We start from the raw sequence: 25,053 nt of genomic DNA, 5'->3' as shown, positions 1-25,053 counted from the left end.
TTCTGGAATGCTCCCTTCTCTAGGACCCTACCTGTCATGTCCAGAAAAGGCAGTGGCTTGATAATCACTTTGCTGCTCCTTTGAATTCAGTCGGGAGCAGGTGAGAAAATATTCCAACTATACTTGTGTGTGTGTGTGTGTGACTCAAGGGGTAAGTTTATGTGAAAATAATTTCTGACTCTGGACCCAGGGAAAAGGAACACTGGGTCTTCAGGAACACCTGTCTTGGACAACATGGGAAACGTCAAAGTACAAGTGTGAAGTATCTTCAGCTGTTTCTCTCTTTGGTTTCTTCCTCTAAAACTAAGAAGATACCAGTTGTACCTAATCAAGCACGTCTCTGTATTTTCCTAGATTCAAAAAGCTTCTGATGCATTGCAGATTGCATAAAACCTGAGTGGATGGTAAGTCAGGAAAGACCAAAATTTCCCTTTTAAGCCTAGAAGGTAGGTATACTAGGCATGGACCTGATGTGGCCTAAGGTCAGAATCAGAAAAGAGAAAAAAACTTGTTGGAACTGGGAAGAGAATCGAGGAATCCTGGCTGCCACTCTGGCTTCAGGGCCACAGTTATGCTGAACAGCTTGACTATCCAGAAGACAACCTCTCCCAGCCTTTCCCTAACTTGGGTACTTGTTAAGACGATGAAAAGTAGCCACAGAAGCAGATACGTATTTTGATTCTACAGGACCAGGGAGGATTATTAACTCCTAGTAGTCCCACAGACTGTGGGGAAAAGGGAACAATCTTGAGACATTGGCCAAAGCTCTCTGAGGCCAGATTTCTAGAAGTTAGGGGTGAGCTAGATAAAAACACCAGCGAAATCAGACATATAACACTAGTATGGATGAATTAGAAAAAGGTTAATGATTTGGAAAAAAGATATTTATAACACACAGGCTAGGAACTACTACTAAGGAGGAAGTACTCTTGTTAATAAGCTTCCTTAGGGAAGAGGAAACTAGGACAGATGGGGCAATCATTACCATCCTAAAGAACTCATTATTGTCTACAACACTCCTAATTATAATTCCTGTCCTATTTTTACAAAAGTGGAGGGAGAAATAGTGGTGGTAGAGGATATACTCTTAACCTCTCTAGACAGGTGGTCGCTGGAAAACTCCCTGAAGCAATTTCACCATGTCCAGGGCTCTCCTTGCTGGAAGGTATGAAAGAGCATTTCTGGCCTACACAGAGGGCTCGCTGTCATCTCCTGCTCCTCACATAGGCTTAGTGGAAATATTCCTGGACTTGGATTCACAACTCTATCATTAGCCAGTTCTGTAGATCCTGGCAAGACCTTATCTGGGTCTCAAGTCCTGTTACCTACGAGAAGGTGAGATGCTAATCACTGGAGGGCTTCAGCGCTGGTCCCAACTCTCAGGTTCTATCAGTGTAGGGAGAGCTTAGCTGGAAGCTGGGAAGTGGCAGAGGGAAGGAAAGGGAGAGGGAGATGAATTTTTCTTTCCTTGACTTTTATCCCAGTGAGCAGATGGCCTGTATATAAGGAGCCACAATTCAGACATGGAGATAAAGTTGAGTCATTAAAACCACAAGCTGACTCAATCATCAGCCTGAAATAGTAGCTCTAATACAATCACATGGATTCTTCCCCTTGACACTCCAAGCATTGTTCTCCCACACCCTGCAGATCACAGCAGTTTACATGTCACTTTTAATGAACCAGCCCTGATAGTAACGCTCCTCTTCCAACGCCTCAATGGGTCTTTGTATACTGGTCACTCCCTCAGGTCTCCAGAGACCAGAAGATGTTTTTTAAACATTCCTTTAAATCCCAGGGCAAAGGCTGTGTCTTTCAATATGGACAGCTGCCTTTCTGGGACGGAGGAGGGCTGTGAGGCAGACCTGCATGATAGTGCTTCGGTTTTTTAGCTCAAAATCAGTCAGCAGGAACAGTCAGAGATGGCCAGGCACTGGGTGGACCAGCTAAGTCCGGCAGCCAGTGAGGGAAACCTTTATAGTTTTACAATGTGGCCTTCTGGGTCCAGCCTCTTTCTTTTCTTCTCCTCTTAATCCTACTGTCACGGTAGAAAAAAAAAAAAAAAAAACTAAAGCTGTAAAGGGCCCTGGAGACCACTCTAGCCCAACTCTCATTTTAGACGTGAAGAAATTGAGTCCCAGAAACTTGTCTCAGGTAATCTAGGCAGCATCAGTTGGATGTGACATTGGGTCTTCTGATGCCTACCTAGTCCTATGCTCTTTGCACTCTACCGTGATGCCTGGCCTTCTGTTTATGTTTAATGGAAGGCCATGTCACTTTCTCGGAAATGAATGTACCAATGTCTACAGGGGTTACCAGGGTAACTAGAAATGTCTTCCCTGATTCTCCCAGATATGTTCGGTGTGTTTAGTGACCCCAGAAAGATAAGGATACAAGATGGAGCCAATTTTAAAAGTACGTAGTTCTCATTTTCACCTTCTTTTTGCTTCAGAATCTCCTAGTCCTTCTTGCACTGGGAAACAGCACTTTGACTGACCCAGGTCCTCTGCTGAAAGGTTAGGTTCTAACAAAATCCCTGCTTCCTCGGCCTGTAAGTCCTGGTTTCTCACTTGGGAAGAAGTGGAGAATGGGGCCTCTCCAGTAGAGGGAAGCCACTGATGTCTGGCTGCCTGTGTCCAGGAAGCATCTGGGATTCTGGTTTAGTTCTACAGGAAGAAGCTTAAAAGGGAATTCCCCACCAAAAGTCCAGTGAAGGTTGGCACTTAGCTGAGAGGATAGAGGAAAATAGGGAGAGGCAATGTATTTTTGTTTATCTAGAAACGCTTAATGTCAGGCCACATCACCTTATATGGTGGGGAGGAAACAATGTCGCAACAATCTCTAAAGACTAAACACACCAAAAATACCACTAGCTTCATACTCTGCCCAAACCTAGATCTACACGACTAAACACGCTATCCCAGAAAGACCTAAGTCGAGCACACTCACCTCTCCTCCCCTCCAGAAAGCCTGTACTCAGAGGATGCCAGGAAATAGGTCAGAGTTGTAATGAGGGATTCTTCTGTTTGGGGCAGGTTCTGAAGTCCTACAGAAGAGCCCTCAGAGGGAACTTCCCTCTGGGTATTCAGAGTATTGGCAGAAGCAGGCAGTCAGCCATTCACGAAGAAACTCATAGTGATCTACAACGTCTGGGCCAGGACACTGACTCTGTGTGGGCTAACATGCTCCATACCCTTGATCATAAGGTCACCTTTACAGGCTGTGACGGGTACTACAGGTCCTACAGATACCACTGTTAATAGCTAAGCAGTGTCCAAAGCAAACCACACAACTCATCTGTACAATAACGTTGAAGTGAAGCTCCTATCACACAGGTTTCAGAACGCACCAGCCAGGGAACAGGGAACATAGCTTAAACCACCTCAGAAGTACAAACTCTTAATGCTGCCTTTTCTGTAATGCCCACCCTTCAACACCTAGGAAAGAAGCCATCATGCCTAGCCCCAAAGGGCCTTCACCAGACTCAGTGGCGCAGGTCATGAGGAGTAGCTTTGGCCATACCTTCTTCTGGACCAGTCTCTTGGCCACTATATACTTCCCTCAAAGGCAGTTTAACCGTTGATCCTTCCCCATACTAATGCCTGGATCATTTGTCCTCCTATCCCCATAATTCTTCTTAGAGGCTCTGGCTCAACATAATCCACTTAAATCTTCTGAAGGTCGGGAGAGGAGGCTGCGGGGGAGTAAACGGGGAAGGCAAGTGCAGTGGAGGCCAATTACACCCAAGAAAAAGGCAGGTTTCAGACACAGCACAATCCTTCGGTTGAGATGCTCCTCTACATTCTTACATCTGGGGAGAATGACGCCTAGCCTTCTCTCTATAGGATTCTATACTTTCTATTCTATCTCTTCTGCTTGTGAAGCTGAGAGTAAGGACTCTTGACTTATTTTCTTTGTATTCCTACATCTAATGTACAGTTTTGAATTTACATCAAATTTTTTGTTCATATACACAAACGCCTACTCAAATCTCTGTGTCCTGCACAGTGGTTTGCTTATTCTACGTTTCCGCTTCAAGAATGAGGAGAGATACAAGAATAATCAAATGTAATATCTGTTGTCAGTCCCTCAAGTCCTAGTTCTCCAAGTCAGCACTTTCTAACATGGTTGGAAGACGACTAGGTAATCTACTCTAGATGCAGGGACTATTGTGGGGAAGTTTCTAAACCCTCAGAACATCATTACCTGCTCATTAGCCCAAGACAAGCAGGACCAGGAGCAGAGAGGCCTCACTGCCTTCCTTCAACACACAGGCTGGGCTCCACTTGCTGACTTACCCTGACGGGGTCCTCTCTTCCGCCGGAATGCTGCGCCTGACTGCAGGGCTTCCAGAAGACTGTCCATCACACCTGTCTCATCGCCCTCTGTCATGAACAAAAACAGAGATGTAAGCTCTTCAGCCCGAGTAGCACTCATGTGTTGAGCCCCACAAAAAATGCATTGCTACTGAATTGCTTGCCCACGCCCACAGTTTCTCGGGGCTTGGAGCACACGGAGGGCTCAACCTCAAGTCTCACAGCCCATGCTTACTCGTGTCTGTTTGAAAATGGTTAAAACAAAAGGTTTCACTGGTTACCAACCACTGCAAACCTTGCATAATTTTCCTGCAGTGCCCTCCTCCCTTCCCACCCCCATCAGAACTAGCACAGAAAAGTGTAGACCTGCTTGACTGCAAGACTGGGATACGTACAGAGACCGGGATTATGACATTAATAAAGAACTATATCACTCTCTCTTTATCCTGAAGTGTTTCACTCCAATTTACATAAACCTCTCACGGAAAGCCTGGTTTCAGTTTCAGAGCAGGGCTGAGGAAAGATGAGAGACCACTGATCAAGAGTGTATTTCACTTAAGTACTGCCCCCAGTGGCTGCATCTTCCGGAAGTCAGCTCTGCATCTAAGAGGAGCTTCTGGTTGGAATACAAAGAGTTAATGTAGAATCCTTATTCCAGCCCACTCCGTTTCCATGGCAACAGCTAAGGGTGGTGAAATCTGAAACTGTGAAATCCCTAGGAGCGGGTAGGCTGCCAGCCACAAGGCTGGGCTCACTGCTCCCAGTGCCGCCTGCTGGCCAAACACCACCAGTGCAGCTGCCCTACATTCCAACCTCATCTGCTTGCCCGTGGGACATGGACCAGGGCAGGGTCCCCTGTGCTGCCTGACTGTGTGCAGCCTTCGAATCAGCTGGACTCCCACAAATCAGCTGGACTCCACCTTTCCCTATTACGTCCTAAACATTAACTGGGGACAAAGCCTAGAGGCCTGGGGAGAATGGGGAAAGGTGAAGGATACTTGGTGTGGGCTTTTTTAATGGCATTACTAGAGCAAAGTTTGTAGCTTATATACAACTCGAGTAAGGGCAGGGGAACTGCTTCCCCAAAAAATATAAAGAAAAGACAGAAATGCAGGCAGTTCTGCTGCTTCAGGTCCCTGATCGTGCCACAAAGAGAAGTCCCCGGGAGCTGGAGTGTCAGAGCAGCCCTCACCACTCGTGCTCAGCAAAGCATGGATTCTCGCCAGACCCAGCAGCCCAGAGAACCTCTTCACTTAGATGGCTCATAGCCCCTCAGGTTCAAGAAGGGTGGCACCAGCTCAGGGCTGTGTGCAATGGATGCTGGATTTCCGCTGCCCGCAGAGAGAGCAGCCAGAGAGGGGCAGGGAGTCGGCAGCAGGAAAGAAGCAGAAACAGGAAACAGAGGGCCAGTAATTGAGGCCATATGTTTCAACAAAGACATGCTTCTGAGAGTGAAATAGAGATTCTGCTGAAGAAAGAAGAGGGTGGCCAGCTCCCCTGCCCCCCTTCCAGAAGTTCAATCCATTTACAATCTGATAGGTGTGTACAACTGTGCTGAGGTACTGGGGACACAATACTTAGTGAAATAAGCAGAAAGCGAAGGCAAGCCATTAAAAGACAGGAGCAGGGCCAGGAAAACAGTTTGGGAAAAAGAACAAAAGATGTACCAGAGGGTATGAAAACCGGACGGGGGCATTTTTGGACAGGCAGAAGGCAAGAGTACATGTTACAACAATACTAAATCACTGGGGAGATGAGACATAATGCAGAACCAGCAAAGGAGGGAAAAAACTGAGAGTCGAGCACTGGAACGTGCATGTAACGGAGTCGGGGTTAAAGTCCAGCATCAGGATCGTGGAGGAAGAAGGCTGCCAAAAATCATTTGCCAGCAGTTGAGCTCAGACATGAGCTGTTCTCTGGCCTCTAGACTCTAGACAGAGAAGCCTTCCAAATGTTCCTGTCTCAACCCATCGGCCCTTCGCCTTCGCTTCTTACCAGCATTCATGTCTATGAGCTGCTCTCTCTTCTGCTGCTTCTCCAGCCGCTCCTTCTCTGCCTTCTCCTTGGCCAGTTTTGCTCGCCGCATCTTCTCCTCTGTCTCTCGCCGCTTCTGGTTCTCCTTGACTGCTTGCTGTGGGGGAGAAAATGAACACGTGGGCACGTATGCACTCACACATGTACACACCCACCACCAACCAACATGAACCCAGTGGAAAGTGAGAAAGGTCCACGAAAGCTTCAGTCGGCAGGTATACCCTGCTTACCACAAACATATTCTTAAAGTTGTGCAGATCCATGAAGAATTCTTCCACAGACACCTTCTTGGGGTCAAAGAGGAAGTACTCGCCCAGCTCCTTATAGAGCGTCTCCATGTTAGAGTGCATCATCCGCAGCTTGTTATACTGTTCCTGTGCATCCTTCACAAAGCTGTGCAGCCAAAGAGTAAAGAACCAACACCAGGAAGCAGAGCCACTTCTCTAGCCCTGAGGACGACTCACAGATGTGTACTGGCAGGCACAAGGATGTGCAACACGGCGCATTAGCAAAACCCAGAAGCAATCTAAACATCCAAACGGGAATGGGAAACCATAAACTATGGTATTCCTAAAGAATAGGAAGTGGCAGTTTAAAAAGAGACTGTTCTGCATATACTGCTATGGAAACAGGGCCAAACATATTAAGTGCTCAAGCAGTACAGTGCAATTTTTACTAAAATACATTCATTAGGGTGTAAATCAGAGAGAAGCCCAGTGGCAGTGGTTATCTTTGGGAAGGGGAGGGAGAAGGGAATATGTATGTGTGTGTAGTATGGGGTGTGTGTGTCTGGCAGGTGGGGAGATGGGGCAGAGGGCAAGGTCTCAAGGGAGACTTTTACTTTATCTGCATGGTTTGATGCAAACCACAACAATGAGAATGCTTTCAAGAACTATGCATTTAATGAAAAAACATTTTTTAATGAAAAACCATTTTTTAAGGAAAAATTGTGTATCATCGTATCTATCCTGTTGTCCCCCCACGGGAAGTTCTTTTTTTTCCTGGGGGCAACTCCCTCCTTTCAAGAAAGGATATGGTCATTTTTTCAACGAACTTGTCTTTCTCATCTGTGGCAGCGGGAAAATTCTGAATATCACGTTCCACATCAGAAATCTGTTTCTTCATCTGATCTAGGTTCTTTTGCAAGTTTTCAGCAGAAACTAAAGTAGACACAAAAACAGACAGCAAGAGCTTTCACTACCTCCAGTCTCAAAACCCTATTCTGTTCTTCAGGGCACTGCTCCAGTCTGTACATCCAGCTGGTACTTAATTATTTTAGTCCTCTCACGTGCTCTCTAATTGTTTCACACAGCTTTTCAGTGAAACTATAAATTACATGATGATTAAACCTCCAGCCTCCATAAGCTGTACGATACTAAGGAGAAGAGAGGCTTCATTTAATTTAACAAGAATCTATGAAATTCCCCCGGGATCTTGGTCTCATTTATTTTAGAGAACAGGGTTTGGGAGGAAGGAGACCTTACACAGAAATATAGAGGGTGGGCAGAAATCTGTTCCCATTTCTACTGAATGCTGCTTTTTCTTTGCCTAGTCCCAGGACGGTGAGGCCTGGTTTTTGCTAATCCAGTCTACGCTTTCTGAATGAGAAAAACTGTTGACTTAAATTAAAAATACCTGCCTTTCTTCTAGTTGTTTTTTGGTGTCTGGTGTTTCCCTAAGAAGGGAAAGAGTGCTTCCCACTTCTGTACATGGAGACCTCTCTTCTGCCCGATACTACTCCCTGTGGCTTAGACATCATGCCTGTGCTCTCTCCCGTTCCTTAAAATTGTCTGAACTGAAAATGATCTAAAATCTAGACTGAGTCTTCTTTCCCTACCCCGTGCAGAGATTTCTGGGGCTTGGAACCGCCTTCTAGCTTCACCCCAATCTGCCTCACCTCGGCTGGCTTTCTCCACGTGGGCAAGCTCATCTGGAAACTTGAGGACCTCGGGATGGTTATTCTCACACAACTCAGCCAAGAAGTGCAACAACGTCATCTTCTGATCTGTGGACTTGGTGTCTCGAAGCTTGGGGGAAGAGGAGAAATGGTGAGTCCTGACACGCCCACGATCACCTCAGGCCGACAGCAGTTTGCCACACTGGGCTCCTAGAGGCCACAGCCTTCCCTTCCATCGTCCTGCTCTAACCCCCTGGCTCACCTTACAGAGGAAGCTGATACTGAAGCCGAAAGCACCAGCATTCCTGGAACCAGCATTCATATAGTTTCCAACAAGCAAGGTAATCTCCAGGAGGCTAGAGAAGTTCTCGCTCTTTCGCAACTCCTCACATGCGGCAGTGACAGAAACAATCTCTGGCTTGATATTCTCCACTTGCTCACTGAACTGCAGCTTGAAGAGGATGGCATTGAGGCGAGGCCGCAGGCGGGGCACAGCGCCCATCTGGGGAGAGACAAGCAGTTCCGTTATAGCCAACAGAGAAGAGAGGAAAGGAAGAAGAAGATACAGGCTTAAGCCTCCTATGGCAGAATCTGAGTTCCAGGGTAGGGAGGAGAAAGAGAGAAAGATGGGTTCAGAATAGACAAGAGGCCAGGAGCAAGTGCCCCGGATGCTCTCGGGGAAGCGGGGGTCAGAGAAGAGTCTGTGCCACAGGCCTCACTCACCACCACGCCGAACTGCTCTGACTCAGCCAGATCATCATATTCGTCCTTCAGTTCGGAAAGCATTTTTAACTGCTCTGGCTCTGGCATCTGCTTAATGAGATTCTGCAAGACAGAAGGGACTGTCTAAGTTTGAGGGGGATGAGCTGACAACTTGAGCCTCCTGTCAGTCCCTCGCTCTGCCCAAGGACCACTAAGAAGGAGACACGGGCTGGGGCAGGGGGTGGTGGGGGAGGCAGCTAGTGAGATGGCAGGACTTTTGAAAAATATACCAGAAATAACCTGATCACCAGAGAGATGGAAGCTTATATAAAGCCAGCATTCTTTAAGTCAACGATGCTTACAGAGTCCTCGTCGTCTAGGCAGAGAGGAGACAGAGCTAGTGTATAGCAATGCAAAGAGCCAGCTCCAGAACGACCTTGCTCCTTACCTGGATCATAGACTCAGTCAGAACAGCCTCATTCACCTCCAGGATGACATTCTTAATCTCTTGATAGGGCATGCGGAAGGAACCCAAAAAGATTGCTGCCAGGAAATGAGATATAAAGACATGTTCTTCTCAGTCTCTTCCCGCTTCCAGCCCACCCTACAAACCTACGCTGGACAACCTTCCTGGGAGTGCTCTCTTAAAGTCATGATCTGAAACCTCCACCAGCTCCCCACTGCCTGTATAGTTAAGCTCCAAGTTCCTGAGCTCAGTGTTTAAGGTTCCCACCTCCCCGCTTTCCCTCCCACGAATCCCCACATTTTTGTCACACGCCAGCCACACTGTTCCAAGCACGACATTCTACAAACACCTTGTCTTTGCTCACACAGGAAGTCTTTGATCTCTCTCTATATATACATCAAAAATGTTCACCCTGTTCTATTTTAGTTCCTCACTCCCTTGACTCCATCCTCAAAGCTGCCACTGCCTTGAAATGCTCTGATTCTTAAATTGCCACATCCCATTCCCCAACAAGCACTTCCCATCCTTTCAGCTCTCGCACTTATCCCTAAATTGACTCCTCAGTCTCATCAGAGTGCTCTCTTGCTGCGCGCTCGCTCTCTCCCACGAGAGAGATGACCATTCCATTTTCTCTGAATGTCTCAGTTCTACTTTGCTTTCTCTGTTTAACCTAGACCCTGTAGTCTACCCTTTCACTCCCATTCTATTATTACTACTATTCTTATTCTCTTGTTTCCTTCTCCTTCCAGTCCTTAGTTAACCCAGCCATCTCATATCTCTCCTCTTACACCTGGGCTGATGAACACTGCAGATCAGATTCCACGAATCTGAAGTGGCACCGGTGATGGTGGGGAATCCTTCTGTGTGTCCCTACTCCACGCTCTCCTGGCCCTCTTGGCAGCTCCTCCACATAAAATATCCCCATTCTCCCAAATGTCCTGCCACTTCCCCATTTGTTCTAAAAAGGCCTTGCTGCTTTTTACTGAGAAAAATTGAAGCCATCGGTCAAATTACTTGCTAAGCTTTCTCTCATGCCACTTATAAACTGAGCACTGGGGGCCCTCAGTTGGAACCAGACTAGAAAAGGCTCGAGTAAGGGCTATTTTGGAATCATCTAGAAGAAAACTTGTGCCGACACTTCTTTACGTAAGCTTAGCAGAACTATATCCATATACTCATCCTTTTCTCGTGTTTCAATAGAACAGGTAGCCCTAAGGACCTTTTCCTTCAGCATATACAGTGGGCCTTCCCCATCTGTGGATACAGAGGGCCAACTATACTACACCATTTTATATAAAGGACTTGAGCACCCATGGATTTCGGTATATGAGGGGGGTTCTGGAACCTATCCCCCACAGATACCGAGGGACAACGATATACACGTTCAAGTTTTTCCTATCTTAAAAAAAAAAATCCTCCCTGATGCAACATTCTTAATTACCAACTTCCTTCTTTCCTTCACTTTATAACATTCTAAAAATATAACAGTCTATTCTTGCTTCCACATTCTCCTTAATTCTTCTGTCCCCACAAAGTCAGTGAAAAGATGACAATCATTTGTTGAGTGTATACTCCATGTAAGACCTAGTATCTTAAACACAATCTACATATATATCTCATTTATCCCTATTTATAATAATGTATAAGTTTGTATTATTAACCACATTTGACAGAAAAGGAAACATACTTAAAGAAGTTAAGCTACCCGTCCAAGGTCACACTGCTAGTAAGGGTTGGAGCCAGGATTTAAATACAAACGGATTCCAGAGCTTCTGTTCTTAACACTTAGGCTATACTAAAATTATTCCTGCCTAGGTCACTGGCTTTCCTAATGCCAGATCCAAAAGACACTTGTCCTGTCCTGATTTTACTTGACTACGACTCCCACTTCTTAGACTATGTCAGACTATTTTTCTTGCTGTTCCTTTCCAGCCTCCTTTGAGGTCTCCCCTTTTTGTTACTTGCCCCCCCCCCAAATATTAATGACCTTCAAAGCAAATTATTGGCTTCAACTATGACTCATATACTATCTCTTAAATTCTTATCTCCAGCCAGACATTCCTCCTGATTTCTATACCCAAATGCCTAATACACCCATCCTGTTGGAGGATTCCCACAGGAACCTTAAATTCTATCCTAAAATTAAATCAATCATTCCTACCTACCACTCTGCCATCTCTCACTCATGTCCACCATTTCTCCCACAAAAGACAGAATCTGCTCCTGCTGGATTTTCCTATTTCAATAAGTGGTACCACTCTCTATAGAGTGATCTTAACCCAAGAAAACATCTCCTTTATCCCCTCTATCAATCACTAAGTTCCATTAATTCTATCTTCTTAGTATCTTCTTCCTATTCATTCTTACAACTTAGTTTCAGGCCTTGATCACCTCTCGCCTAGTTTAAAGCCATAACATAACACATCTCTCTGCCTAGAGTCTTCCCCTACCCTAGCAATCCGGCCTCATAATCACTGCTGACGTAGCCCTCCCCCAAATTACATAGGGTTGTATCACTCACTTTCCTGATTAAAATCCCTCCAATAACTTTCACAGTTTTTAGGATAAAATACATACTTCTTAGCCTAAGCCTATCAGACTTCTTTATGATCTAGCCTCTATGTCTATTTCTTGAAAGCTTCTTCAACCACCACTCCCCCACATACGGCCTTTACTCAGCTGTACTCAACTACTTGCAGTTCTTGAACTCACACATGCCTCTGTGCCTTCATACATGCTGATCCCTCTGCCTGAAACAAGCCAGCCCTCACCCTTCATTTAGCTTGTTGTAAACAGTTTTAAGCAGTACTTCATTTAGAATGACTGAGCTCTCTCCAATACTCCTCCCACTTGACTTAGATGCCCCCTTGCCCAGTGCTCTCATAAGCTTCCTAGCACACCTCCATCATAACACTTACCAACTTGTGCTATAACCATTATTTACTTTTCTGTCTCTACTAGACATATGGCTCACGAGGATAGGGACTACCTTACTTAGTTTTGCATCCTCACCATATAAGAGGCACTTAATAATCACTGAATCACTAAATAACACCTAGACCCTCCTAATCTCAATTCTCTTCCTAAATTCTGTTTCCCATATTGATATCATTCAACTGGAAATAACAATGTACTATCCCACAGTCTTTTATCATTTTCTAAAATAACAATTGCTCATTTTAATGTTGCTAGAGATAATCTTGAGAAGAGGAACTATCTCACATCACTTTAATTTCCATAAAAGGGCTTACCGACAGACACTATTTAGTAATATCTGTTGCCAATGATCTAAGATTATATAGTCAAGAATTGTAAAGGCTTACTGTTCTCATTATATCACTGACTATACTTGTGGGTATGTGTCCTCATTACCTGTGTGATCTTGGCCAAGTCATAACATCTGAACTTTAGTTTTCTCACTTGGTAAAATGGGGACAACAGCCATGTCACTGGATCATGAATGGGCTTTATGGAATACATACCCTTTCATCTCTGAAACACACACCTAGTATGTGCCTAATAGAGCCTGAAACCTGGCAGACCGTCAAATATTTGTTGAACAAATATTTAAATCTTCATTATGCAACATAAAGTAGGGATACCAACAGTTGAAATGAACAAAAAAATGAACATTCATTCTGATCATTAAATACTACCTATATCAACTCTGCAGAGGAGTTTCTGATCTGAAATTTACCACCAATCAGAGTTATGAGTATAGGTAGCAAGTTCAGAACAGAACTCTTTGAAGTTCTTGATCCTACTCTGAGAAGTACAGGATTTACATTATTTATTCTAAACCACAAAGTTACTTTAGATTTAATGGAAGTCAAGCCAGTGCCCACCTTTAAAGGAAATACTTAAAAGAAAATGAGAAAGAAGGAAATGTGCAGTGCCTAGAACATTTGTGTTAGATTTTCTGTGGATGCAATGGAAATAGTAATGGCTTTGAAATAAGAAAATATGAGGTTCAACTCCCAGACCTGCCTCTTACCTGCTATGTGACTAGGCAAATTCCTAAAAGTCCTATTAGCCTTTATTTTCTTGCTGTGAAACTAGATGCTAACCATCTTGCAGTGCTATTGAAGGGATTAGATATCAGGTATTTACTATGCAATGCCTGGAACTAACAAATGGAAGTTTCATATCAAGGGACCCTGGATCCACGAGAATTAAGCTTAGAAAAACTCCTTCATATTTCAAATTGCTGAGATCACAGAGTTACTCACAGAGATTCTGGGCTGTCTTTGAATCCAACACCTTTAACTCTTTCACTTTTTTCTTTTGCACAGATTTCTTTTCTTCTCCACCTTCCTGATCCTTCTTGGCTAGCAAGGGAAAGATTAGAGAAGTATGATTAAGGACAAACCACATCTATGTCTACATGAACTACTGTCCCAGCCTAGAGATACTCTTCACTTCCTCTCTATTAGTAATGGTCTTCCTATTAAATTCCTTCAAGGATAACCTCCTCTTTAGCCACCCACCCTTCTATTACTGACTTCCACCTCCAGCTATAATAAATATATCATTTTCATTTCTTTAATAGTTAGCAATAATACTTTCCCACCCATAGCCTATCTACTTGTAGGGAACAGCAAATTTTCTTTCTGTAAAGGACCAAATAATAAATATTTTAGGCTTTGCAGACTATGTGGTCTGTCTCAACTGCTCAACTCTGCCACTACAGAGTGAAAGCTGTCACAGACAATACATAAACCAATGAGCATGACTATGTTCCAATGAAACTTTACTTACAAAAACAGGTGGTCAGCCTAAGGGCTATAGTTTGCCAACCCCTGTACTAGAGTCTTCCACTGTGTTATCCTTTTGTGCTTATTATTACTTATCTTTCAAGCTCTGTCCTGATTATGAATTCCCTATAAACATTTTCTTGATCCCCAAATGGTTATGATCTCTCTCTGAATCCCCACTGAATGTGATACTTTTTTACAGCAAGTCCTCTCACTGACTTTGTCATAATCACATATAATCTCTCCTCTACAAGATGAGGACTTTGTTATTCCTCTTCGAAAAATCTCATGGCATAAAAATATATTCCTAGTATATAAATATCATGTTGGTACACACACAGAAGGTATAATATACTCCTTTCCTTCTACACTCTTCTCAGATTATCCAAAACCAATGTATTCTTCTCTGATAAATGTAGTCACTCTCTGCTTTGATGAACTAATTTTCGTGGTATCTGTCACTTAGATTTCATTCAACAATTAATAATTCAATGTTCATGACATTTCATATATATCATCTTGATCTTTCTAAATCCTGTGTTACTTTGTAACTGTGGATACCTTCCCACCCCATTTGGATTTTGAACTTCAAGAGCATGGGCAAAATAATTCTTCACTGTATCACTCCCTTAGCACCTAGCATGACAGTAACATCCTCTCAAAAATGATTTACACTGCCTATTGAGAAGGATTCAGCAGCAGATAGAAAGAGAAACAGGAACTGTTCTGGACAATTGTAAAATATTTTGTCAACTTTTCAGAAAGCCTTATGGGACTATCTCTTTAAGAAGTATCAAGAAAGTGACCAAGCTAGTTGCTTTTGAGGAGAGGAATGGGGTGCTCGACTATGGAAGAGGGAGGAATACTCTTCAACACAAACCCTGTTATACTGGTTGAATTTTAAACCATATGAAAAGTATTACCTGGTATAAATAAATAAGAAAGCGAACAAAAAAGAAAGTTATATGGCAAAAGGTACAAAGAACTATTAATAAAAAAACACATCCTTTGGCCTGAGAGTTCTAACTTGAAGAAGGAAAATGCTAAATAGATGAAGATTAGTTATTTAAATAAAGACTTATTGAGTACCTGCGTGTGCCAGGCTCTGTTCTGGGTGCCAGGAATAAAACAAAATAGAAAATAGAAATAGAAAAATAGAGAAAAACTCCTGCCTTCATGGAACTTATATTCTAATTAAATTTGCCTATCTCTCCAACATCAGGAATGAAAATCTGAAGAGAAGTAGACAATAAACCAGCTAATAGATAAAATAGTATATTAGATGGTCATAAGTGCTATGAAAAGAAAACCAAGTTAGGAAGAGAACTGGGGGATTTGATGAGGGGACGGATTATAACTTTAGTGGGATGACCAGGGAAGGTCTTAGTGAGAATGTGACATGACAGTAAAGACCTTTTAGAAGGTGAGAAAGCTAAGCAATTCAGGCAGAGAGAACAACAAATGCAAAGGCCTGAGACAGAAGCAGGCCCTGATGTGCTAAAGGAAAAGCAAAAAGGTCATTATTGGTGGAGTAGATGGAATGAGGGGGAGAGCTGGAGCTGAAGTCAGAGAGGCCCTAAAGACAGATCATATAAAAAAATGAAGGGCTTCCCTGGTGGCGCAGTGGTTGAGAGTCCGCCTGCCGATGCAGGGGACACAGGTCGTGCCCCGGTCCGGGAAGATCCCACATGCCGCGGAGTGGCTGGGCCCGTGACCCATGGCCGCTGAGCCTCCGCGTCCGGAGCCTGTGCTCCACAACGGGAGAGGCCACAACAGTGAGAGGCCCGTGTACCGAAAAAAAAAAAAAAGAAAACCATGGGTAGTCAGATAAAAATTTAGACTTAAAACATCCAGACTGTATCACAAAACCTTAGAAGCAGAGGGGCAAAGTACGAGTAAATCTCTCATTTTATATAGATAAAGTGAAAAGATACAGAGTCACTGCTGATGTTGAAAAATAGAAAAAACAGATTCAACTTTTTGCCTGGCAATAAAATAAAAATAAATGAAAAGTATAAATACAAGAAAGAAAGGGATGAAAAGGTCATTTCTGTGGAAGATATAACTATATGTAGAGTTCAAGACAACTACTAGAAGTAATGAAGAACTACTAATGAATAATTCAGTAAAGGTGACAGATAAAAGACAAGCATATGGGCTTCCACTTTCACCAAAACGGAGTAGCCCCATGTGGAGGAAATACTATTATATTTAAAAATTGGGGAAGGTAAAGGGACCTAAATGGAAATACCGTTTCTACACTTCACATGGACTGGTAAAACACTGATATCGTTAGACTGGGAAAAGTTATGTGTGTATAATGTAATACCTAGAGCAACACCTAAGCAAACTGTATAAAGTGATATACTCAGGCATTATAAATAAATTAAAATGGAATAAAAAATATTCAAAAAAACACACAGAAAAGTAAGAAAAGAGAAAAGGAGGAAGCATACAGAAAACAACACAGTGGCAGACTTAAGCCCTAAAATATCAGTAGTTACCTTTAATATAAACGGTCTAAATATACCAACTAACTGAGATTGGCTGTAGTGTAAGTACCTGACAGTTTGTTTTTTTTTAAATCGTAATATAAGTACCTGATAATAAGTTTTTGATTGCTGAGGCATCCACTCCAAAGACATCCATCTTGAATAAACATATTGCCAGCTACACAACTAGATAAAGAACCAGGCCACCATCCATGAAGTTCCCCTTTTAGAAAGCCGTGGTGACCTACATAACTGATCATTAGAGTGACCCTGCTTTTCCTTTTGTGCACTTTAATTCCCACTCTCATGTTTTAAATTCACCAATAAAGAGTGAACCCATGAAACCCTAGGCACCTCACCCTCAACCCCAATAAAGGAAGAAGCCCAGGGATGACCTAGAGCCCCCTACCCATCTCTCTTCCTGTGACCTCAATGTGTGGCCTGAGACATGTCATGTCAGGACCTGTGAGCAATAAAACCTTGCTTGTTCTCTGATGCTTGCTGCTGAGGTGCATCTTGCAATCCTAATAAGAACCACAAGGGCTGGTCCAGCCACAACACTGGCCCAGGTAAGTGCCCCCAGGCATTCCCAGGCAACAGCATTAGTAGGCTGAGACCTACACAAAATATGGCAGAATGGATTAACAAAAGACCCAACAATATGCTGTCTGTAAGAAACTTTCTTCAAACACAAAGGCTGAATGTAAAAGGCTGAAAACAGATATACCGTGCAAACATTGATTAAAAATAAAAGCAGAGTGGCTATATTCTATCCAGTGAGTAGACTTCAGAGCAAAGAAAATAGCTGGAAACAAAGAGGGACATTACATGATGATTAAAGGATCAATCCACCAGGAAGACATAACAATTCTAAATGTGTATGCACCAAACAACAGAGCCTTAAATATAAGAAACAAAAAACTGATAGAGATGAAATGAGGAAACCAGCATAGCCAAGCCACAATAATACTTCAAGGCATTAATACCCTATCTCAGTAATGGGTGGAACTCTATACAAAAAATCAACAAGGATATAGAAGTGAACAGTAAAATCAATCAACAGGGTCTAATTGATATATACATATATAGAACACTTCATCCAACAAGAGCAGAATAAATTTTTTTAAAGTGCTCACTGAATATCCACCAAGAAAAATATCCACCTGGGCCATAAAATAAACCTCAAGAAATTTAAAGGATTAAAATCATAGAGCATGTTCTCTGACCATAATGGAATCAAACTGTAAATCAATAACAGAAAGATAACAGGAAAACATCCAAACACTTGGAAACTAAACAACCACTTCTAAATAATTTGTGGGTCAAAGAGGAAATCTCACAATAAATTTAAAAAATACATTAGAAATGAATGAAAATGAAAGTACAACATATCAAAATATATGGGGCATAGCTGAAGCAATGCTGAGAGGGAAACTGACAGTGCTAAGTTTATATTAGAAAAGAAGAAAGAGCTCAAATCAGTAATCTAATTTCCTACTTCAACAAAGTAGAAAAAGAAAAAAAAGAAACCCAAAGCAAGCAGAAGGAAGGAAATATAAAAGAACAGAAATCAGTAACCATGAAAACAACAGGAAAAAAAAATCAACGACGCAAAAAGCTGGTTTAAAAAATAAATTAATAAAATAGATACACCTCTAGAAATACTGACAAAGATAAAAAGAGAGAAGACCTATCTCTCCAACATCAGGAATGAAACAATATCACTTTAGGTCCTGCAGCCATCAAAAGGATAACAAGGGAATAATACAAACAACTTAGTACTCATAAACTGAACAATCTACCAAAAAATGGACCAATTCCTCAAAACCCACAAACTACTGAAACTCAACCAAGATGAAACAGATAACTTGAGTATTACTGAAATCATTTAAAAAACTGAATTCATAACTAAAAGTCTCCTGAACAGAAAATCTCCTGGCCAAAAGGTTTCACTAGAGAATTCTACCAAACATTTCAAGAAAAATTAATGCCAATCTCCTCCAAAAAATAAAAAAGGAAAAAAAATACTTTCTACTTCATTTTATGAATGCCACCAAATTATCCACTTTAAATGGTTAATTTTATGATAGGTGAATTTCACCTTAATAAAAAAATCTGTAATTTTTAAACATCTGTTTAAGATATTTAAAATCACTAATTAAATCAGTGAAATTTGAATATGGATTGTATATTAGATAACAGTATTATATCAATGATAAATTTCCTAAATGTGATAATTACACTGTAGTTACAAAAAAGAAAGTCCTTATACTTGGGAAAGGCATGCAGAAGAACTTAGGGGTAAAGGGCCATGAAGTTGGTATTTTATCTCAAACAGTTCAGTTAAAAAAGAAAAAGAGAGAATATTCACAGCAGCATTATTCATAATAGCCAAAACATAGAAACAACCCAATGTCCACCAACTGACAAATGGAAAGACAAAATGTGGTATATCTATACAGTAGAGTAGTATTCGGCCATAAAAAGGAATGAAGTGCTAATACATGCTAAAACATGGGTGAACCTTGCAAACATCAGGATTAGTGAAAAAGTCAGGCACAAAAGTGTACATATTGTATGAGAACACGGATACAAGACATCTAGGATAGGCAAATTCAGAGACAGAAAGTAGATCAGTGGTTGCCAAGTTGTGGGAAAAAGAAGTGGAGAGTGACTGCTAATGAACTGAGGGTTTCTTTTGTGTGTAATGAGAATGTTCTAGAATTAATTCAGTGGCTGCACCACTTTGTGATATACAAAAGACCATGGAATTGTACACATTAAGGGTGAATTTGTCTTAATACATAAATAAACACATACATGCATACAATGAACCACAGGTCTAGATAGAAACCCTAAAACTATTAACCTTCTAAAAGAAATCATATGGAATTCCCTGGTGGTCCAGTGGTTAGGACTTGGTACTTTCACTGCCATGGCCCAGGTTCAATCCCTAGTCGGGGAACTAAGCTCTTACAGGCTATGCAGCACAGCCAAAAAGAGAAAAAAAGACATCAGAAAAATTTTCACCACTTTGGAGTAGGCAAAGATCTCTCAGAAATAAAAAAGTACAAACCATGTGGTAGGAAGAATCCTAAGTTGGCATCCTGGGATTTTCTTGGAGTTCTAGGAAACTAGGAGTTTCCCTCCTAGTGCACATACCCTGTATAATCCTCTCCCTTGAATGTGAGTGGGCTTGACTTATTCTGGTGAGCCTTTTTTTGTTTTGTTTTTTTTGTTTGTTTTTGTTTTTGTTTTTTTGCGGTACGTGGGCCTCTCACTGTTGTGGCCTCTCCCGTTGCGGAGCAACAGGCTCTGGACGCGCAGGCTCAGCAGCCATGGCTCACGGGCACAGCCGCTCCGTGGCATGTGGGATCTTCCCGGACCGGGGCACGAACCTGTGTCCCCTGCATCGGCAGGCGGACTCTCAACCACTGCACCACCAGGGAAGCCCTGGTGAGCCCTTTTAAACAAGGGTTTAGAGCTCAGAGACAAGAGAAGTCAGAGAGATTTGAAACTGAAGCAGATGCTCTCTTGTTTTTCTTGAAGAAGCAACCGCCATGTTGTGGAGAAGGCCATGTGGCAGGAAATGGTGGGCAGCCTCCAGTAGCTGAGAACAGCCACTGGCTGATGACCAGCCAGAAAAGAGGAACCTGTGTCCTACAATTATAAGGAACTGGATTCAGCCAAATACCACATGAGCGTGGCAAAGGACACTGAGCTCCAGAAGGCAATGCGGCCCAGCCAGAACCTTGACTTCAGTTTGGTGTGACCATGAGCAGAGGATCTAGCTAACTTGGATTCCAGACCCATGCAAACTGTGAGACAATAAATCTATGCTGTTTTAAACTGCTAAGTTTGTGGTAATTTGTTCATGGCAATAGAAGATAACACAAAACATAAAGAAAAAAATGATAAAGTGGACTCTATAAAAATTTAAAAGTTTTATTCTTCAGAGACACTGTTAAGAAATAAAAAGACAAGCCACACACTGGGAGAAAAATGCCTGCAAAACACATTTTTGATAAAGGACTAGTGTTCAGAACATATAAAAAAAGTCTCATGAGTCAACCATAAGAAAACAAACCACCCAATTTTTTAAAACAGGCAAAAGACATTTGGACACTTCACCGAGAAGATACACAGATGGTACATAAGCACAGAGAAGGATGCTCAACATCATTAAGTCATTAGGAATACGAACTAAGAATTAAATTAATTAGGAATTAAAACTATAATGCCCAACCCACTAGAATCACTAAAATGGAAAAACAAAACTGATGATACTAAGTGCTGGTGAGGATGCAAAGCACCTGCAACTCCCATACATTGATGGTGGAAATGAAAAAAATGGTACAGCTACTTTCGAAAGTAAAGTGAAAACAGTTTGGCAGTTCCTTATACAGTTAAACATACATTTATTGTAACATATGACCAACAATCCCATTCCTAGGTATCTGTCCTAGAAAAAGAAAAACATGTATGTCCAGACAATATCTTGTATGCAAATGTTTCTATTGGCTTTATTCATAAATGCCCAAAACTGGATTCAACCCAAATGTCCATCAACCAGTGAATGGACACATGGAAATACTACTCAGCAATAAAAAGGAATGACCACGCATGCAAACAACATGGACAGATCTCAAACACATGATGCTTGGTGAAAGAATCCAGACTTCAAAGACTCCTCAGTGTATGATTCCATTTACATGACGTTCCGAAAAAGAAACTGTAGGGACAAGAAAACATATCAGCCCCTGCCAGGGCCTAGTGGTGAGGAGAGGCGATGGACAAATGGGGAGGAGGAAACTTTAAGAGTGATGAAAATGTTCTCTATCTTTACATGGCTGTATACATCTGTCAAAATTCACAGAGATGTACACATAAAAAGGGTAAATCTTACTGTATGCAAATTATGCCTCAATAAACCTGCCTAAACACACTGTATCTTCAAGGCCAATAAAATGTATTAGTATAAAGCTATAGTAACTCTAAGAGTGATAATGAAAGAAGAACAAATGAAGTTCTTAATAATAAATAGAAGAGATTCTAGAAATAGATACGAAACACATTTATATGCTAAAGTAAAAACTCAGATTAATTTTAAAAAGTATAGTCTAACACAGGAGTTGGTAAACTTTCTTAAATGACCCGAAAGTAAATACACGATTCTGTGGGCCACACAGTTTCTGTTGGAACTACTCAACTCTGCTGGTATAATATTAAAGAAGTCAGAGCCAATATGTAATCAAATGGGCATGGCCACGTTCCAATAAAACTTTATTAACAAAAATGGGTTGGTCATAGTTTTCTGACTCCTGATCTAATCAATAGTGTTGGAACAACTGGCTCTCCATGTTAAAGGAAAATAGTTAGATCCTAACTTTACACTATTCACAAAAATAAACTCCAGATACATTAAACAGCTAAATGTTAAAAACCAAAATACAGTATTATTTTGAATAAATGAAAACTTTCTTAAGAATAACACAAAATAAAGATGGTATAAAGGAAAAGACAGACTGATTTGAGTACGTAAAATTTTTGTTTTTCGGTGTGAAAATCATCATAAAATATATGAAAGGAAATGAAAATTTCCATTTCCAGTATTGGGGGTCAAGTCTCCCATGGAAAAACATCTAAAAATGCTGGTATGGTATTTTAAAAAATCACCTTGAAGCACAGAAGAGCTGAGAAGATGATGAATTGCTCCAGAGAAACAGTAAGCAAAACACTGGAGCATTGTTCCAATATCAGTTTGAGGACTTTGTGCAGCAAGGGTACACAGGGATCAAGATCCAGTTTCTGCCTAATGTGGGGAATCTCATATGAGACTCTCTCCTGTTTAGCTGGGAACCCAAAAGGCTACATCCTCAGAGATAAAAGTGATCACAACAGGCTTGCACTTGGGAGCCCTAGAAAGCCTACACTCTAGGAAGAGGGTGAACCAGAGGTAGATCAAGCCTTTCCAAAACCACAACCAAACCTTGGCATAGCTCACTCCCTGACTGCATGAAGGTGATCAGCCCACACACTTATCTGCCTAGAGAGGAAAACACAATAGGAACAGACTTATGCATGATCCAGACATTGGAGCTTTAAAGTAATGACAGCTAACATGTTCAAGAATATTGAGGGAAAAATAAAAATAGATGAAGATGGAGAAGTTTACCAGAGAACTAGAATTTATTAAAAAAAATAAATGGACGTTCTAGAACTAAATGAAATTAAGAGCTCTATAGATGGGTTTAACTAGAGACAAAATAGAAGTTACTGAATTGCAAGACAGATCAATAAAAAAGATACAAACTACAGGGCTTCCCTGGTGGCGCAGTGGTTGAGAGTCTGCCTGCCAATGCAGGGGACACGGGTTCGTGCCCCGGTCCGGGAGGATCCCACATGCTGCGGAGCGGCTAGGCCCGAGAGCCATGGCCGCTGAGCCTGCGCGTCTGGAGCCTGTGCTCCACAATGGGAGAGGCCACACAGTGAGAGGCCTGTGTACCGCAAAAAAAAAAAAAAGATACAAACTACAGCAGAGAGTTAAAAGATGGAAAGTACCAAAAAGAGTGCAAGGGACGTGTGTAATTGGAGGCCCAGAAAGAGAAGAAAAAATTGGACAGAGCAATTAACAATATGGTGCTGTACATGTAAAAACTCATTAAGAAGACAGATCTCATGTTAAGTGTTCTTCCAACAAAAATGAAAATGAAAACAAGGGGACTTCAGAAATCTTTTGGAGGTGATGGATATGTTTACTACCTTGATTGCAGTGATGGTATCACAGGTATATGCATATGTCCAAACTCATCAAAATGTATACATTAAGTATGTGCAATTTTTTGTATATTAAATATACCAGAATAAAGCTGAAGGCTGGAGAAGGGGGAGAAATGTGACTTGGAGCATGGGAAAAGTCCCAGGATTTCAGTCTCAAACAGAAGCCTTAGACAGGTACTCAGGGAAAGTAAAATATTAAAAATAACAAAGCAAAAACAAAAAAGCCCCATGACACACACACGTAAAACGGAATGCTAAATGTGATATTCACTGGCACTGAATTTGAAAGCAAAATAAAATGCCAATAATTAAAACGAAAAACAAGAAAAACTAGACAGGAGCAGTATTTGAAGAGAAAATATTTGTTCTAAAAGTGATGAAGACTTCAACACACAGAATCAAAAGCTCAGAGAACCCCAAGTATGAATACAAAGAAAACCACACCATAGCACATTATCACAGTAAAACTGCTAAAAGCCAGAGTAAAAAATAAATTCTCAAAGTAGCAGGAGGTGGAACGTATCTTCAAATGAATAACAGTAACACTGACAGTGGAGGGTTTGGTTTGTTTGTTTCTTAAGGGAAAACAAAAAATATCCTTCAAAAATGTAAGTGATGGGGCTTCCCTGGTGGCGCAGTGGTTGAGAGTCTGCTTTCCGATGCAAGGGACACGGGTTCGTGCCCCGGTCCGGGAGGATCCCACATGCCGCGGAGCGACTGGGCCCGTGAGCCATGGCTGCTGAGCCTGCGCGTCCGGAGCCTGTGCTCCGCAACAGGAGAGGCCACAACAGTGAGAGAGAGAAAGGCCCGCGTATCGCAAAAAAAAAAAAAGTAAGTGAAATAAAGGTATATCCAGACAAAAACAGAGAATTCATTACAAGTTGACCTGAACTAAAATAAATAGTAAAGGGGGTATTTATTTATTCAAGCAGAAAATAAAGTATCCCAAAAGGAAATACAGAAATGCAGGTAGGAAGGAAAAACACTAGAAAGGAGTTTTTAAGTGAATACTGATATTATAAGAGTAAAAATGTTTATAGGGTTTAAAAAATATGTAGAATTAAAATGCATGAAATCCATGACTCAAAAGATGTGTAGTACATAGAGTTAAAATATTGTAAAGTTCTGACATTACCTGGAAGGTGGTAAAAGTTCTAATATTTATTAGGTTGTAATAAGTCAAGCATGCATGTTGTAATTTCTAAGGTATACACTAAAAGGATAGTAAAAAAAAAAACGTGTAACTAAGAATAGGGGAAATGTGAAATAATAAAGTTTTAAATGAATCAGTAAGAAGAACAGAAAAAAAGGATGTAAATTGGAAAAATCAAACAGAAAACGAAGAGCAATTTGGTATATATCAATTCAGGTGGATTAAATACTTTGCAATGAAAAGACTAAGATCATCAGACTGGATTTACAAAACACACACACTAAATATGTACTGCTTACAAGGGACACACCTTAAATAAAGACACAGAAGTCTTAGGACAAAATAGTGGAAGAAAATATACTAACCAAAAGAAAGCTGATGTAGCTGTACTAATATCAGATAACGATTTTATCTGTAATAATGCTACTGCCTTGAATAGACACATTTCATAGTGATAAA

The 25,053-nt window shown here is 41.5% G+C and overlaps 1 protein-coding gene across 1 annotated transcript in view; it reads right to left on the bottom strand.

Annotated features, from left to right (window-relative positions):
* DIAPH1 (diaphanous related formin 1) overlaps positions 1–25,053 on the bottom strand; it is a 97,011-nt gene that overhangs the window by 3,912 nt on the left and 68,046 nt on the right. The window contains exons 19-27 of the mRNA XM_049708691.1: positions 13,645–13,743; positions 9,398–9,492; positions 8,971–9,072; positions 8,510–8,749; positions 8,248–8,377; positions 7,387–7,510; positions 6,581–6,746; positions 6,312–6,447; positions 4,299–4,385 (exon numbers count right to left, since the gene is read on the bottom strand). Of these exons, the coding sequence (XP_049564648.1) occupies positions 4,299–4,385; positions 6,312–6,447; positions 6,581–6,746; positions 7,387–7,510; positions 8,248–8,377; positions 8,510–8,749; positions 8,971–9,072; positions 9,398–9,492; positions 13,645–13,743 (1,179 nt within the window). The remainder of the gene's footprint in view (positions 1–4,298; positions 4,386–6,311; positions 6,448–6,580; positions 6,747–7,386; positions 7,511–8,247; positions 8,378–8,509; positions 8,750–8,970; positions 9,073–9,397; positions 9,493–13,644; positions 13,744–25,053) is intronic.

Source organism: Orcinus orca, chromosome 3 (assembly GCF_937001465.1).
Source record: "Orcinus orca chromosome 3, mOrcOrc1.1, whole genome shotgun sequence".
Taxonomy (NCBI): domain Eukaryota; kingdom Metazoa; phylum Chordata; class Mammalia; order Artiodactyla; family Delphinidae; genus Orcinus; species Orcinus orca.
This window is presented reverse-complemented; position numbering and strand designations above follow the sequence as displayed.